This window comes from Rhinolophus sinicus, chromosome 4 (assembly GCF_057876585.1).
Source record: "Rhinolophus sinicus isolate RSI-liver-muscle chromosome 4, RSI-T2T, whole genome shotgun sequence".
NCBI classification, from domain to species: Eukaryota; Metazoa; Chordata; class Mammalia; order Chiroptera; family Rhinolophidae; genus Rhinolophus; species Rhinolophus sinicus.
In genome coordinates, this window is record NC_142504.1 from 84,330,108 (window position 1) to 84,347,473 (window position 17,366).

At 37.7% G+C, this 17,366-nt stretch overlaps 1 protein-coding gene across 3 annotated transcripts in view; it reads right to left on the bottom strand.

The window, feature by feature from the left end:
• Positions 1-13,696: 13,696 nt before the first annotated feature.
• The window catches only part of DSC1 (desmocollin 1), a 316,195-nt gene continuing 312,525 nt past the window's right edge, over positions 13,697-17,366 (bottom strand). For 2 of the 3 annotated variants that reach the window (XM_088797948.1, XM_088797947.1), the window contains 3 exons: positions 17,087-17,208; positions 16,103-16,357; positions 13,697-15,245 (listed from right to left, as the gene is read on the bottom strand). In XM_088797948.1, coding sequence (XP_088654074.1) covers positions 15,048-15,245; positions 16,103-16,357; positions 17,087-17,208 — 575 coding nt within the window. In that variant the 3' untranslated portion in view covers positions 13,697-15,047. Of the gene's footprint in view, positions 15,246-15,325; positions 15,372-16,102; positions 16,358-17,086; positions 17,209-17,366 lie in introns of all 3 variants that reach the window. The other variant, XM_088797949.1, reaches the window with a different exon arrangement.

Sequence of the window (17,366 nt, forward strand, 5' to 3'; positions counted from 1 at the left end):
TTAATAGACAGATAATAGATTGGAAGAATACATTAGTTATGACTGAAACAGACGAGGGACTAATACCTGTAACATAACAAGGAACTCCTGCACATTAGTGAGAACATTACAGGAACCTCAACAGAAAAAAAAATTAGTAAAGATTATGACCAGGCATTTTGCAATAGAGGAATAAAGTCTACAAAGTATATTTTAAGAAATTAGAGAAGTACATACTAAAACCATAAAATGTCTCTTTATAGTTGTTGTACTGATAAAAAATAGGGAACTGTTTCTCCCTTGTCAGAGTTCTTCCCTGATAAATGTAAATCTCCACCTTCCCAGCTGCTACACACTTAGAGATATGCGGCTAGAGATAAGCTCAGGAGTTTTACTTTAAGGTCACAATCAGTATCTTAAGTAGTCCTTAATACCGCCCTGCAGTCATACTCTATTTGCATAGTTCATTCACTTCCCCATTCTCCTTGGCAATATATTCATACCTTTTTATCTCTGCTCAAATCTCCTGTACATCTTCCTTTATCGTCACTTTCCATTACTGACTTAGCTTTCTATTTCAGAGAAAATAGAAATTATCAAGGAGAACTTTTACTAGCCTGCCCACAGCTGTCTCCTTCTCAGCCTGCATCTGTACCACACACATGGCCTTTTCTTTGATACTATGGAAGAATTGCCTCTGTTTATGGCTAAGGTTAACTTCTTCATTTGGGCATTCATTTCCATCTTCTCCCACCCATTCAAGGACATTATTCTAACAGTTCTGCTCCTTCTTTCCTACATCATTAATTTGATCCATCTCTATCTTCCCCAACAGCATATAAACAAAACTAAACTAAAATAATGCACCAGAAATCTCTACCTTTCTATATCCTATTTCTCTTTCCAGCTATAACATTCCATTTCTCTGTTCTCCTTTGCAGAAAAAATTCTGGGAAAAGCTGTTGTATATTTACTGTCTTCTGTTTCTTTCCTCATTAATTCTTGAACCCCTTCTAATCAGGTTTTCTCTCCTACCACCTCACCAAAAGCATTCTTTAAAAAGTTTACAGAGATGTTCATATTACTAAATCTAATGGTGATTTCTAACCTTTATGTTGTTGTCTTAATTGCAGAGAGTTGGTACACTTGTCCTTGAAACACAATTTTCACTTGGTTTCTGTTTTTCCCTCTCTGCCTCACTGATTTATTCCTCTTTCTCTCCATTACCCCTTACTAGTGGAGGAGTGTCCCAGAACTCAGTTGTTGAACCTTAATTCTGGTTCTATCTACCTCTCGCTCCCTTGTTGATCTCACCCAGCCTTGTGCTTAAAACACCATCTCCATGCTGATGATTGGCAAATCTAAAGCTCTATCCCAGACCTCTCCCATGAACTTCCGGCTCCAACTGTCTACATGAAATCTTACCTTATGTGTCTAATAGGCATGGCCAAGTTACTCTTTCCAACTGTGAGCTCCCGATATTCTCCATTAGTGCCCACCCCACAGTCTTTTCCTTTTCAGTTAATGGCAGCTCCATCCTTCTAATTGTTTAGGCCAAAATATCTTGTGGAATTCCTTGGCTCCTCGTTTCCTCTTGTACTCCACATCCAATATATCAGTAAGTCCTATAAACCTCACCTTTAAAATATACCTGGAATCCATTCCCTTCTCACCATCATCATACAGTTCAACCCACTATCATGTCTCATCTGAGTTATTAAAAAAAACCCTCCTAATCGGTCTTTCTACTGCCAACACTACTTTCAATACTACTGTCTATTTTCAGCCCAGCAGCCAGTTTGTCCCTAGTAATAAGTAAGTTGAATTATGACATTTCTTTACCCAAATTCCTCCAGAATTTTTCCAAAATATACGATTTTTTTAAAATGTCTTCCAGAGGCTTCTCATCTCATTTAGATCAAATCCAAAGGATTTCCAGAGGTTCCCCAGGCCTTATAGACTTCACTGTGTATCTCTCTGACCCCACCTCACTCCCCTTCCCTCACACATCGTGCTGCAGCCACATTGCACCCTTTGCTCTTCCTTGAACATGCTGAGCACACTTCTCCCCAGGCCGTTCACGTCCACATGGAATGCTCTTCCCTCAGATAGCCACACTGCTTGCTCCCTCACCTCCTTCAGGTGTTGGCTATGTCTCCTTCTCGGTTGAGGTCTTTCCTGAGCCCCTAATTGAAACATCAAACCGCTGGTTACTTTCTAAGGGTTTTAACGAAGAGCCTGTTGCGTTTACTGTGGCTCGTACCCGAGATGGTTTTTGTTTCCTGCACTGTGAGACTGTGGAAACACCTTTCTGTATATCAGAGGGTTTTGCCTTGACTTGTTGCTTCCTGCCCCATGAAGGTTTAGGATTCAACAAATGTCTTGAAGAGAAAACCAGAAGTATGTGAAATCCCTCAAAGTCTCTAATTTTGTCCCTCCAGCCCCACCCAGTTACTAAAAGCTCCACCATTTTCTCTCTTCCCAAGCAGTGGCCTTCTGCTTTGGCCAAGCCTGGATTCTCGGCAGTTAGCCCGTGTCCAGTATCTTCAAATGCTTCTTGGGAAAAATGTAAAATTCTGGTATAGAGGATAAACTTATCTTTTTCTGGTGTGGGCCTCTCTGGAATATTAGCCTCTCTAGTTCTTATTGATTCTGCAACTTTCTGATAGCTCTAAACAAATTTTGTATTTTATCCAGGTCTTCTAGTTGGTCTTGGTAAGAGCATTGATCTACCACAAACCACCCTACCATCTATCTCCCACATTTTACTTATTTTTCGTTCTTAATCTGTGTCTCTGTATTAGAATGTAATTTTCATGAGGTCTTACATTGGTCTTTGCTTTTAGTGCCTACAGCTATTCCTATCACAATGTGGACCCTCAGTAAATAGTATTTGTTGAACATATCTATCTATCTATCTATCTATCTATCTATCTATCTATCTATCTATCTATCTATCTAATCTATTTTAGATATATGCTATTCAACTACCTGTAACCCATAGATTAATTGTTAACAAATTAGGATGTTACTTTGAGGTAATCGTATGGAAAATATTGTCTGTAAGTGAAACTGAAATTTACAGTAGGGCATATGAGAAGGAATCCTACATAGAGACTATTACCCTTCAAAACAACTGAAAATGAGGCATGAGAATTTTATATAATTTCCAGTCACAGAAAGTAGACAAAGAGCATTAATAAACAGTGGCTATAAACATGAAACTCAAACTGCAAGTAACAAGCCCTATAATTCCTAATTACAAGCATTGATTTGCAATTAAGCTGCATTTTATACAGATAATTCTATGTAGCTTGTTTCAGAGAAGGTAATAGCAGGGATTAATTTATTTAACTACAGTTAATTTTCTAATCTAATCAGTTTTGAAGAAGCCAACTGACAAATATGGATAGATAGATAGATAGATAGATAGATAGATAGATAGATAAGATAAGATAGATGATAGAGAGAGCTATAGATATACATAGATATATAGCTTGGTGAAGATTAAAACCTAGTTACTAAGAGTTGGGGTGGCAGGTGGAGATGGGGAAATGCTGGTCAAAGGGTATAGACCTTCAGTTATAAGGTGAATAAGCTCTGGGGATCTAATGTACAACATGGTGACTAACTATAGTTAATACACTGTGTGTATACTTGAAATTTTCTAAGAGAGTTGATCTTAAGCATTCTCACCACACACAAACAAACAAAAAATGTAACTATTAGAGTGGGTGAATGTGTTAATTAACCTGATACTGGTAATTATTTAATAAAGCATATATATATATATATATATATATATATATATATATATATTAAATCATTACTTTGTGCACTTGTTACATCCCGATGACTTATTTGTTTTATAGCTGGAAATTTGGACCTCTTATTCCCCTTCACCTTCCACCCCTCCCCACTTCTTAAATTTTTCAATTACAGTTGACATTCATATTATTTTATATTAATTTCAGGAGTACTGCCTAGTGGCTAGGCATTTATATAATTTAAGTGATTCCCTGACTAGTCTAGTACCCACCTGGAAATATATATAGTTATGACCACCGTATTGATTATATTCCCTATACTTTATATCCCCGTGACTATTTTGTAACTACAATTTGTACTTAATCCTTTCACCTTTTCCACCCTGCCCCCAATACCCCTCCCATCTATCATTCTATAAATCTAGTACACAGTGACATCATAGTTATTACAATATTATTGACTATATTCCTTATGCTATGTGCTATATCCCCATTGCTACTTTGTAACAACCCATTTGTACTTCTGAATTCCTTCCCCTTTCACCATCCCACCGCCAACTCCTCTCCCATCTGGCAACTATCAAAATGTTCTGTTTATCTATGAGTTTGTTTCTGTTTTGTTTGTTTGTTTGTTCTGTTATTTAGATTCCACATATAACCAAAATCACATTGCATCTGTCTTTGTCTGACATACTCCACTTAGCAAAATACCATCTAGGTCCATCCAGGCCACCACAGATGGAAAGAAACAATTCCCTTCCAAGGTCAAGCAATATTCCATTGTATATATGTACCCCCTACTCTTTATATATTATTCATCCATCGACTGACACCCAAGCTGCCTCCACATCTTGGCTATTGCAAACAAGACTGCATTGAACATATGGATGCACACATCCCCTCGAAGAAGTGTTTTAGATTTCTTTGGGTAAATACCCAGAAATGGGATTACTGAGTTCTTCTTTGTCTCTTGTTATACTTGTATGGCTTTTATTTTAAAGTCTATTTTGTCTGGTATAAGTATTGCTACTTTAGCTTTTTTTTGTTTGTTTCCATTTTCATGAACTATCTTTTCCTGGCCCTTTACTTTCAGTCTGTATGTGTCTTTCCTTCTGAAGTGAGTCTCTTGTAGGCAACATATGTAAGTCTTGTTTTGTTATCCATTCAGCCATTCTATCTTTTAATTGAAGCATTAATCCATTTATATTGAAAGAAATTGTTGATAGATATGTAGTTATTGCCATTTTATTATTCATATATTTTTTTTCTTTTCTTTTGGTCTTAAAGAAGTCCTTCTAAAGTTCCTCATAATACACGTTTGGGGGTGATGAACTCCTTTAGTTTTTTTCTTGTCTGGGAAACTATCTGTCCTTCATTCTAAATGATAGTTTTGTTGGGTATAGTGATCTTGGTTGTAGGTCCTTACTTACTTTTCATCACTTCGAATATTTTGTGCCAATCCCTTGTGGCTTGCAAAGTTTCTGTTGAAAACTCAGCTGACAGTCTTATGGGAACTTCCTTGTAAGTAACTAAGTGCTTTTCTCTTGTTGCTTTTAAGATTCTTTGTTTTTAACCTTTGGCATTTTAATTACAATGGATCTTAGTGTAGGCCTCTTTGGTTCATCTTCCTTGGGACTCTATACTTCCTGGGTTTGTATATCTACTTCCTTCACCAGATTAGGAAAGATTTTCATCATTATTCTTTCAAATAGGTTTTCAATTCCTTGTTCTCTTCTCCTTCTGCTACCCTTATGATACGAATGTTGGTATGCCTGATGTTGTCCCAGAGACCCCCCTTAAACTCTCCTCAGTTTTTCAGATTCTGTTTTCTTTTTGCTGTTCTGATTGGGTGTTTTCTGCTACCTTATTTTTTAAATCACTGATTCAATATTCTACTTCATCTAATCTACTATTGATTCCCTGCAATGCAGTCTTCACTTCCATTATTGTATTTTTTATTTTGAACTGGTTCTCTTTTAGTTTTCTATTTCCATTTTCATGTTTCCTATCTCTCTGTTGACATTCTCCCTGAGATCACTGAGCATCCTTATAACCAGTGTTTTGAACTCTGCATCTGGTAGCTTGCTTGTCCCCATTTGTTTAGTTCCTTTTCTGGAGATTTGTTCCGTTCTTTTATTTGGGAAATGTTTTTTTGTCTCCCCATTTTGTCTGCCTACCTGTGTTTGTTTCTACGGATTAGGTAGGACTGCTGTGTCACCTTGTCTTAGTAGAGTGATCTTATATAGTAAGTGTTCTGTGGGGCCCAGTGACATAGTCTCCCTGGTCACCTAAGCTGAGTGTTCCAGCTGTGTCCCTTGTGTGTGTTTTGTATTCTCTCTTGTGGTAGTTGAGCCTTAGTTGCTGTTTGCATGTCAATAGGAGGGATGGACACTTGGCTGATTAGTTATGAGGACTGGTCATGACTACAGTGGAGGAGCTGTTGTGCTGGAGCTGACACTACAGAGTAGGTAGGACTCAATTCACTTTATCAGGGATCTGGTACCTGCCAAGATTTTGGGTGTGTCTTCCTTGAAGGTGGTTGGGTGATGCTCAGGCTTGGTCTGATGCTTGGGCAAATACTAGACAATTCACTGAGATCATTTTTAAAATACCTTTTTATATAGCCTCTAATGTGAAAGAGTAGAATTCCAGCTTAGTCAATCAGCACGTGGAATCACCATTTGTCATACAGAAAAAAAACATTAAATTATCTTCTTTGTCACATGCTGAAACCTTTGCAATTTCCTTTAAAATTCACCTTTACTCATTTTGAAGTCTATTTGAACTGACATAAAAAAAGTTTTAGATCATGATGGAAATTCATTGGCTTAATAGAAAGATAAATTTTATTTAGTTTTATTTACTTATATATTAACCAAAAAAAATGAGACCATGACCAGGTTATTAGAAGGCAACCAAATATCGAATCTGTCAGACTTAAAGAAACACATCAATTTCATCACACAATTCATAGGAACAGAGAATGAAATGGTGGATATAGTACATGAAATTTTAAAATACGTGTCTCTAGGGAAGATGTTTTCATTTAAAATTTTAATTTAATGTATTGATTAAATAGTAAATACTGTGTATATACACTAAAACAAATGAACAAAAAAACCTTGTCAAGCACAGGTGTAAGGGAGAACACAATGATGAATAAAACATCATCTCTGCATTAAAGAACATCATAGTTTGGCTGACAAAACCAGCAAATGAAAGCCTTTCAATAGTTGAAGGAATTGAAGTAAATGAGATTCAATGACTTGTTAAAGATCATACAACAGATTAACAGAAGAATCCGGGTGTTCTCACTCCTAGATCCACGGCTTTCTACAAAGTCAGTCTTCTGATTGTAGAGAGAATGAAAGTGTGGGGACAGAGACCCAGAGAGCAGTTTCCAGGCTCTCGGCCTCACATGGAAAGGTGCTGGCTCAGGTAGTAGATGGCCAGCACCTGGAAACTGCTCTCTGGGACTCTGTCCCTACAAATATCATCCAAGATTTTTGAAATCTCAGCTAAAAGAAAAGGAATTCCCAAGGTAGATTAAGTTTATTGACTCATTACTTATATAAATCAATTATTCCCACCCAATCTGTTCTCTCCCTAGATTAGATTAGATTCAGTGACATTTAACAGAAGACCTAAATTTTTATTGCTTAAAAACACAAAGTTTTATTCACTCAGGTGAACAAATCTAGAGGCAGGAAGTCAAGGAAGGATTTGGAGGCTCCACGAATTCATCAGGGATTCAGCCTCCTTCTATCTTTATGCTCCACCATTCTCAACGTATGGCTCAAGGCTTCCAATCTGAAGCATCACAAGATGGCTGCTTGAATACCAGGCATAACATCTGTGTTCTAGATATCGTGAAATAAAATTGGGGGAAGGAAACACAAAACAAAACAAAATCTTTTAGCTGGATTAGCTCTTTTAAGATACCTTACACACAGAAATCTTATACACAGCATTTCACTTTCTTCTCATTGGCCAGTATTTAGAAGACATCACACTTAGTTCAAGGGGGTTGGGAAATAATAGTCTCTTAGCTAGGCACATAGCCGCTCCCAGGAAAATCAGAACTCCATCTCTAAGAAAAAACTAGGTTAAGGGCTCGTTGGTAGAAAGTGGTCTGTGCCACAACCCCCAGGTAATACCAAGGGACACGTGTTTGTCAGTGGTATGTCCTCTTAATGTTTAACTTTAAATATATTTAACATTAAAACATCAATACCAAATTAATACTTAATATTAATAATTAATACTTACTATATTTAATAATTATTTATATTATGTTACATGTTTAATATCAATTCATAATACATTAATGTTAAAATTAATACAACTCTAAAAATCTGTCTTAATTTTCTTCTACTTATTTTCCTGTATGAAACAAAAAGAAATCATGACAGAATATGGTTACTTAATATAAACAACTTGTTCTGACAGATTCTTAACCACACCTATGATACTCAAAGTCAGCTACACCCAGAAAAGTAAAACGTAAAAAATGTACATGGTGATAAAGTGTCTGAGTAAGAAAAGACTACATCAAGACACCTACCGTGTTTCCCCCCAAATAAGACCTAACCGGAAAATAAGAAGCCCTGGCATGATTTTTCAGGATGACATACCCTGAACATAAGCCTTAATGCATCTTTTGGAGCAAAAATTAATATAAGACCCGGTCTTATTTTTGGGGAAACACAGTATGTGCCAAAATGATTTCAGAATACTGTCTTTTGCTTAAACCAGGATTATTCAGTTTGTTTTTTAAATATAATTTGGTAATTTTGTTGGATAAGCCTGGCAGAAAATAATTAATGTCAACATGTGATTTTTTTCTTAATTATGGGTTAGCAAAATAAATTTGCTAAATAAGGTGACAATAAACATGTCATTTATCTAAATTTGGTTACCTTATGTGTCATTGTGTATACCCTCCAATACATGGCACTGTTAGGTACAAAATTCAGAGTCAGCGCAGATACATAAGAAAACAGTGTGGTTTTCTGCTTTGTGGGTGGTAAGAGGCAAGGTGGTTTTGAATTTGAATCACCAGGTGAGCCAGGACAAATTTCCCTACCAGGCAGTAGCTATAGACCTGCTGCCTGAGACTACCTGTTGCCCGAGGCTACCTGTAATTCTAACTCCAGTTGGCTAATTGTGTCGTTCACCCATTAGTTTTTGCAAGTTCCTCTCAAGAGATCCTCTATCAAGTGGTTATCAAAGTTTCATGCACAGTCTTGTTAAAATGTAGATTCCGATTTAATAGGTCTAAGGTGGGGCCTGAATCCCCTTTCCTCACAAGGTCTAAGGTGATGTGAACAACAGTGAGTAGCAAAGAGCTACCAGTAATAACTGAGGTGAACTTGATAGGACAGCAGAACACCTGGAGAAACTCACCCTCAGGGTTTCCTGTGAATACAGTGAGGGACCCAAGAATTAGCATTTCTAACAAGTTCCCAGTGATGCTGATGCTGCTGGTCCAGGAATCACACTTCAAGAACCACTGATTTAGTATTTCAATATGGATCTCAAACAGGTGAGAAATATGGAGGGTGTAGAACAGTAAGTAGCCTATCCCTTTGTAGAATACCTACTGTGGACAAACATATCTTTGTGAATTTGGATTTTAAATTTTATGTAAATGAACTATATAAATGTCATCATCCTTAATTTGTAAGTTTTCTGTATAGTTTAAGAGTGGCAAAGCCGAACAAGGAAATTATTTCCTCTTTGAATTAGAGGGTTCCTTTTAGTTTTTCTTGAAATATAACTAGCAGAAAATAATTCTGTATGAAGTTTTGGTATGAATTCTAGGTGAAACCTCGGGTATCTCATAGGAAGCTTTGAAGTTTCTTTTTAATATTAATAATTCCATGCTATTAAAGTTCTCTAAACATGGGCAAATAAAAAATATCCCACAATTAAAGGCATTAATTGTTGGACCCTAACAACTAAATTTAAAAAATTTTGAAATCCTATGTATTTTCGGGCCAAATACAGAGAAAGGTCATACTTGTTTTTAATTTTGTTTTCCCTAAAGTTAGGAAATAATCAACTTCTAACTCAGTAGATTGATTTTATTAAAGGGCATTTGTCGTGCAGGGAGTCATGCGGGGTCTCTGGTCCCGCTCCCCACATAAGAATGCAGGACATGGTGAGGCCAAGAAGGAACACCCACGGAGCCATAGATGGGGGAGTCATACTACTATAATCTCGCTAGCGGCTGGGTTGGAGACACAGGAAGCAGGAGCCACACTGTTCGCAACCCTCACTGCTCCGCTTGCTAGCTCAGCCACCATCCTCTTGCTAGCCCCCATTTTTTTTTCTGCTAGCATAGCCACAGCAGTTATATTAGTGGCCAATGGCTCACTGGTTACAGCTGACGGCCAACTAGCCACAGCTGATGGCCATGCAATCACAGTTGATGGCCATTTACTACCTGAGCCAGCACCTGTCTATGTGAGGCCGAGAGCCTGGAAACTACTTTCTGGGGCTCTGCCGCCACACTCCACCCCTACAGGCTCTGGCCTCACAATGTACATGACAAGCGTCTTCCATGAGGGGCCCTGTGCGAGGAGCCTGGAGGTAAATGCAATATCCTGGGCACAGCTAGGCTCTCTGGGCACAGCCAGGGTTTCTCAGGGCACCACCAGTACTTCTGGGCACAGCCAGACTTCCTGGGCTTCTTAGGGTACCACTAGTTTCCCCGGGCACAACTAGGGCCTCTCAGGGCACTGCCACTTTCTCTGGGCTCAACCAGACTTCCCAGACTCAGCCAGGGCTCTCAGGGCACAGCCAGACTTCCTGGACTCAGCCAGGGCTCTCAGGGCACTGCCACTCTCTGTGGGCACAGCCACACTTCCTGGACACAGCCAGGGCTCTCAGGGCACAGCCACTCTCTGTGGGCCTCTCAGGGCACCGTGCTGGAACAACAGCGACTCACAGCCAAGGTGCTTACATATTCTCAATGGCGGCCAGTCAAAACACAAAAGCAAATATCCCCCAGTTCCACTGCATGGTGGTATGTTCCCAAACAAACAGTCAAGCTGTCCATTAAATTAGGGATGGAAGGAGTGGGGACAGAACCCTAAAAAGCAGTTTCCAGGCTCTTGGCCTCACATAGAAAGGTGTTGGCTCAGGTAGTAAATGGCCATCAACTGTGATTGGATGGCCATCAGCTGTGGCTAGTTGGCCGTCAGCTGTAACCAGTGAGCCATTGGCCACTAATATAACTGCTGTGGCTATGCTAGCAGTAAATGGGGGCTAGCAAGAAGATGGCGGCTGAGCTAGCAGGAGCGGATTGCAGAGAGGTGGGTGCTGCCAGCGAGAGTATAGTGGTATGACTCCCCCATCTATGGCTCCGTGGGTGTTCCTTTTTGGCCTCACCATATCCTGCGTTCTAGTGTGGGGAGCGGGAGCAGAGACCCTGCAGGCCTCCCCACACGACAAATGGCGCAGCGAGCAGGGTCTCCCGCACGACAGAAGGCAATACCCCATAGTCCATAGTCATTCACCAGGGCTGTCCTGGGGGTGAGGGACAACCTTGACCTCACCCTCATTTCCCATGGAGGACTCAGCAAGCCTTTCCTCCGGGGACAAGTCCTGCATCCAGGCTGCCTGAGCAGAAACTTCCCGGTCCACAGGGCCACAACGACCTTTGCTTTCTCCGGCCTGTGCTGGTTGGGGAACCGTCCACATCTTTCCACCTCTCCACGGGGCTCCATCTCTCCAGCAGCTGCATGGCTTTTCCTGTGCTGGTGGGAGAACCGTCCACGTCCTCCCACCCCTCCATGGGGGTCCAGCTCTCCGGCAGCTGCTCCTCCTGGTCTTCCAGAGACTGAGTGTTCATACACACAAACTGCTCCACCACTCTTTGGAGAGCCTTGGCCGGCACCATATCCTGCCAACTATGCCATGTGTCGTGCAGGAAACCCTGCTTGCTGCGCCATTTGTCATGCGGGAGACCCCGCTCACTGTGCCATGTGTCGTGGGGGGTGCCAGGCGGAGTCATACTACTATAATCTCGCTAGCGGCTGGGTTGGAGACACAGGAAGCAGGAGCCACACAGTTTGCAACCCTCACTGCTCTGCTTGCTAGCTCAGCCACCATCCTCTTGATAACCCCCATTTTTTTTTTCTGCTAGTGTAGCCACAGCAGTTATATTAGTGACCAATGGCTCACTGGTTACAGCTGACGGCCAACTAGCCACAGCTGATGGCCATGCAATCACAGTTGATGGCCATTTACTACCTGAGCCAGCACCTGTCTATGTGAGGCTGAGAGCCTGGAAACTTTTCTGGGGCTCTTGTCCCCACAGCATTTTACTCATATCAATCAAAACACTTTAAGAAGTAGAAATTTTTAAATAATTTGATCTATGCAAAATGTATATTATGAAGCTGCTCACATTTGTTTTCATAAAGCTTATTGTACACATAAATATTTTCTATTTATGTGTTTGAAAGTAGTTATTTTATTCTTAGTAGTACGAATTTGAGGTCAAGTGTGGTTTTTATTTTTTATGCAATACTATCCTTGCAAAGAGTTTTTAAAAATTATGCTTGCTTAATTTTATTGAGCCCTACAAAATATGCAAGAATCTATCCATTCTTAGTCATGCTTTCTTCTGCTTTAGTTCATTTTTTTCCCCCCTACGTAAGTAGAAAGACAATGCAGTATCTGGCCAAATGCAATGTTCCTTCAGATTTATTAGAAGAGCAAATGAAAGAAACCATCGGTATACGTACATGGTTTGTTTGATTACCCTAATCTAATTGAGGATTTTCAGCTAGTACAGGACTTTTATAACTAACACACCACAAAAATGGAGTTAGTTTACCTTCTCTATGATAATGAAAATCCTCAACTCTAAAGCATCTACTTGTCAATATTTTCCAAATAATATAGCATATTCTATTTTTAAAATATAGACATATGCATAGATATCAAGCTTCATAAAATATTTTTAATAAACTCAGGAGGAATTAAAAGCTAAGTAAAGTTAAGGAAGTATTAATGCTAATTTATAATTATTATATCAATCTTCAACTATTTTGATGTTCCCTCAGAATTTTTTCCCATGAAATAATTTCAGGTCTGAATCAAGAAAAAGAAAATGTAATTGCATATTTTCGCTACTTATAGATTTAATTATAGAAAAAAATTTATAATTAACTCATTGATAATTAATGTATATGAAATAATCTATAAAATACAATATTTTATTAACAAACTAAATTTGTAAACAGTCCAGTGACATTTCATAAATTTCATCAATCACACAATTAATGTTTAATTTTGAGTGTAAACAGAGAATGACTTTGAATTTCCTACATAAATAAAAAAACTGTCATAGTTCCTCTGTGAGATAAATTTTAATGATATTTGAAAATATTTCAAATAGACAAAACTACTTAATAAAAATTCATTCCCCACACTTTCTAATAATTCTGGTAATACTTTTAGAGTGTCTTCTCTTGCTGACCGAGAAATCTTCCTTTGGCCTTTAATTGTACTTTATGTCCAGGTATAAATTTTCTCTTTCATATTTAAGCAAATGTAAGAAATATAAAAACATAAACAAACACATGTAAGTTAATGTTTGACTAGTAATTTTTAAACTCCTCGGAAGATATTCTGTACCTATATTTCAGAATATAACTTAGCATGATATTATCATGTATTTCCAAATTTTTAATATTACATTTTAAAATTTCAAAACTTGTATCATTGTCAGAGTAGTGTGCATGTGTCAGACAACAGAAATTGCATTACCCTCCCCTCAGAATTATTTTCCTCACAATGGCTATAAAAATCATACAATGTGGACAGCTTATAAAATAAAATCTTATTAAAACAACATTTTTATTCTGCTCTAATATCCAATTTAATATAAAGAAACTAATTAGGTACTGCAACTGAGAATAAGGAGACTAATCACAAAATTTTTAACCACTCATTTATTTTCAATAGTTAGCTAGTTCATAGTTATATGAAAAACACTTTTTGTTGCATGAGAAATTTCTGTGTAATATATGCTATTATTGTTTATAAATGTATAGTTTGGCAAAAAAAAGACTATTAAAATATTATTTAAACATGGTTTCTTTCTAACTTAATGAAATATAGTATCCTATTAAAATATTATGCATTTAAAATAATTTATTAACTCATGCGTTCATTCATCTATCATTCAACAAATGTTTGGTAAGCATTGCTTTAATAGATTTCAATTTTTTAACATATACATGCCAGATATTCTTTTTTCTGATTTCCCATTTTCTTACAGTAATTACCAATGTAGATTGAATATTCAGTTCCAATATGGATGGTCATTCAATGTTTAGCATATTCAAAGGGCTAAGCACTGTGGTTCAGGGTTGCAAGCCTAATGCTTGCTGGGCTTGTTCCACAAATGCTTGAAGATGGTAGGCCTGCGTGAAACTAGAGCGTGCATGTTCTTGAGAAGGTATTTGTATTTTAAAAAGGTAATAATAGTACATGATGATTTTTGTACTATTTTTGTACTCAAAACATATTTGTGCGTCTAAGTCAACCCATGGGCATCAAGGTTGCAATTCTTTCATGGACATTCTCTCATGTGATCCTTATAAAATCTCTGTGGCTGAAATACTTCTAGTCCATGTCTTTCCAACAATCCTAGAAGCTGTAGGAACCTGTTAATGCATTCACATGGGCAGAGACCCAAGGACTGAGTTTTGAAGGATCCTGAAAATGAATAGTGCTGAGAGCACCTGTGCAGGTTGAAAAGTGTAGTGAGAAATGACCTGTTATATATCAAATCAAAGACTGTTCCAAAGAATACTTAAAAATCCTTCAATACATAGCTATTTGGGTAGAGGAGGGAATTCTCTGGCACCAAAGACAATGTTTCTAAAAGTGTAATTCCCCCCAAGATTTTGACAAAAGTGTTTAATTTTCATCTAAAATAAAAATGCATTTTAGCCTCCACAGTACCCAACACTCCCCCATACTCTTCCACATAGCATACAGAATGTTCAGCTAGAAGGTGCAAGAAAGCACATAGTACAATCCTGAAAAGGGCAATATATACACGTATATAAAAGAAAATTAACAAATGAAACTGATTTCTAAAGAACAGGGAAGTTAGACAAGAAGAATTTAGGGAGCTTTATATTTATCGGATCCTTATGTACATGACTGGGAGTGTACCTCCAATAAACAAACACATTAGCAGATGCTGCTATTATTTTACATTCAATATACGCCTACATATGCATTTGTAGATGTTACTCTATTAAAAAGGCACATTTATTTCTTTACACATGTCTTTGCTAGTGTCCTAAATTTGGGTTCCAGATGATCTAGAAACTCAAGGCCTTCTTCTTCCTGCCCTTCACTGCAGCAGCCTACTGAGCCGGCCATAGACCCCTTTCCTTCATAGTTGTATGAACGGACACAGTCTTGAGAATGTTTATGCTCCTCATCTTGCCCACACAGATACACCTTCTGTATGAAAACAGAGCACATTTTATTATTTTTTAAAAACACCTAAATATATTAGCATAAAAATAATGTCTTTCATTTACCTTTTACTGTTTAATTTTTAATCAGAGTGTGTCCTCTAATGGATTCCTACATATAAAAAATGCACATAATTGGTCTATATTATAGTCATTCTTAAAATATAGCAAATACATAAATGCTCCCAGTGGAAACATTTATGGAGATTAAAGCTACATCATACAAAAATTGTTTTATTTCCCATTTGAATGTACGATTTGTGCAGTTGAAATGGGTCTCTGTAGTATCTTTGCATATTTGGGGGATTCTTATTGTTTGTTTATACACTGTTATAGAGCTATAATAATGTAACGTATTAAAGCAGCTAATATTAACCTATATTGATTAATCTGAACATAAACCAAGGAACTAAAACCCAAAATAAAAGCATAACAGTCTATCTTCTTGATGTTGATAGCCAGGACTTCATAACCACATAGAGGATTCAACACACTAAAAAATGTGTATAATTTATGATCCATGCATTACTCTATAACAAATATTTCACCCCAGGTGATTTTGCTGGTAATTTTTAGGGAAGAAGCTATCAGTCTTTTTATACTTCTTAAACACGCCTACATATGCCACTTCTAGATAAAGTTTTGTAAACCTTATTTTAAAAATTGAACTGTAAAAGGTCATTTTTCTCTTTGGGTTTGAACCTGACATCCATACCTATGATAATTCAATATTAAAAAGGTGATGAATTACAAGTGCATGAGGAGTAAAACTTTGGGGAAATCCTGAATTGTAAATAGTGTTTAACTTTCATGTAATGTGAACCCGAACGCATTGGCACTTACTTCGCCAAGCCGAGGCTGGGTGAAGCTGTGCCAGTCGGTGTATACGTATCTGCCCGTATCTGTTGCTCCCTGTCCTGCTCCCTTGACAGATTCCAAGGTCCGATGTCCACCTCCTTTGCTGGACTCCAAAGTGTAGCCACCTTTGACCATTTCAAAGCTTTGCTGTGCTTTGACTCCCTGGCCACCAAGAGTGCCAACAGACACGCTTGTGTCACCAATGTTGCATGTCTGTGCTGGGAGTCTAATGTTTGCATCCTAAAAATAAAGTTAGAGTCATAAAATGAAAGAATCAAATTGAAACTAACCATTTGCTTTCATGTCTTTCCCACCGTAGGCAAATCACTTACCTGCTGTACCTCTCAGTTCCCTACATAAAAATAATAGTACCCATAGAGTAGGCATTATGAGTTGAATTGTGTCTTCCCAAAATTCATATATTCAAGTCCTAACCCTTAGTGCCTCAGAATGTGATCTTGTTTGAAGATCAGTTCATTACAGATGTAACTAGTTAAATTAAGATGAGGTCATATTCAGTTAGGGTAGGTCCTGAATCCAAAAGGCAAAATTTGGACACAGACACACACGAGGAGAATGCCATTTGAAGATTTGATTTATGCTACCATAAGCCAAAGAAATACCAGATGCTAGGAAAGGCCTGGGACAGACTCTTCCCTAACACTTTCAGAGGGGACGTGCTTCTGCCAACACCTGGATCTCTAATTTCTAGCCTTCAGAACTGTGAGACAATAAATTTCTATTGTTTAAGTCACTCAGTGTGTGGTACTTTATTACGACAGTCATAGGAAACTAATACAATAGAAGTTTAAAGTTTAAATGAAATAACATATGCAGGGAACCTGGAGCTCTGCTTGGCATAGTAACTGCTCAATAAATGTTATCTTTTATTATTATTACTATTATTATGTAATAATCAATGGTTATAGAATCACCCTACAATTCAAAGGAAAGTGAAATATGATTTACCATCACTTCTTCTCCAGGTCCTTCAGTATTTGATACAATTAAATTTTGCTGCGCTACATCATCTGGAAAACATTTCTTTACTGTTGTCTTAGCAGTGACACAGAAACATGTAAATAGAACACCTGAAAAATAAAAATATTTAAGTAAATAGTATGTTTTTATGCTGGTGTACATTAAATCATTTGAATCACATGATTGCTTAAATGTTTATTCACAGTACTTTAAAAAATTTGTTCCATAAATTGAGATATCTTTGAGTCAAAAATTTTAAAACAGAATA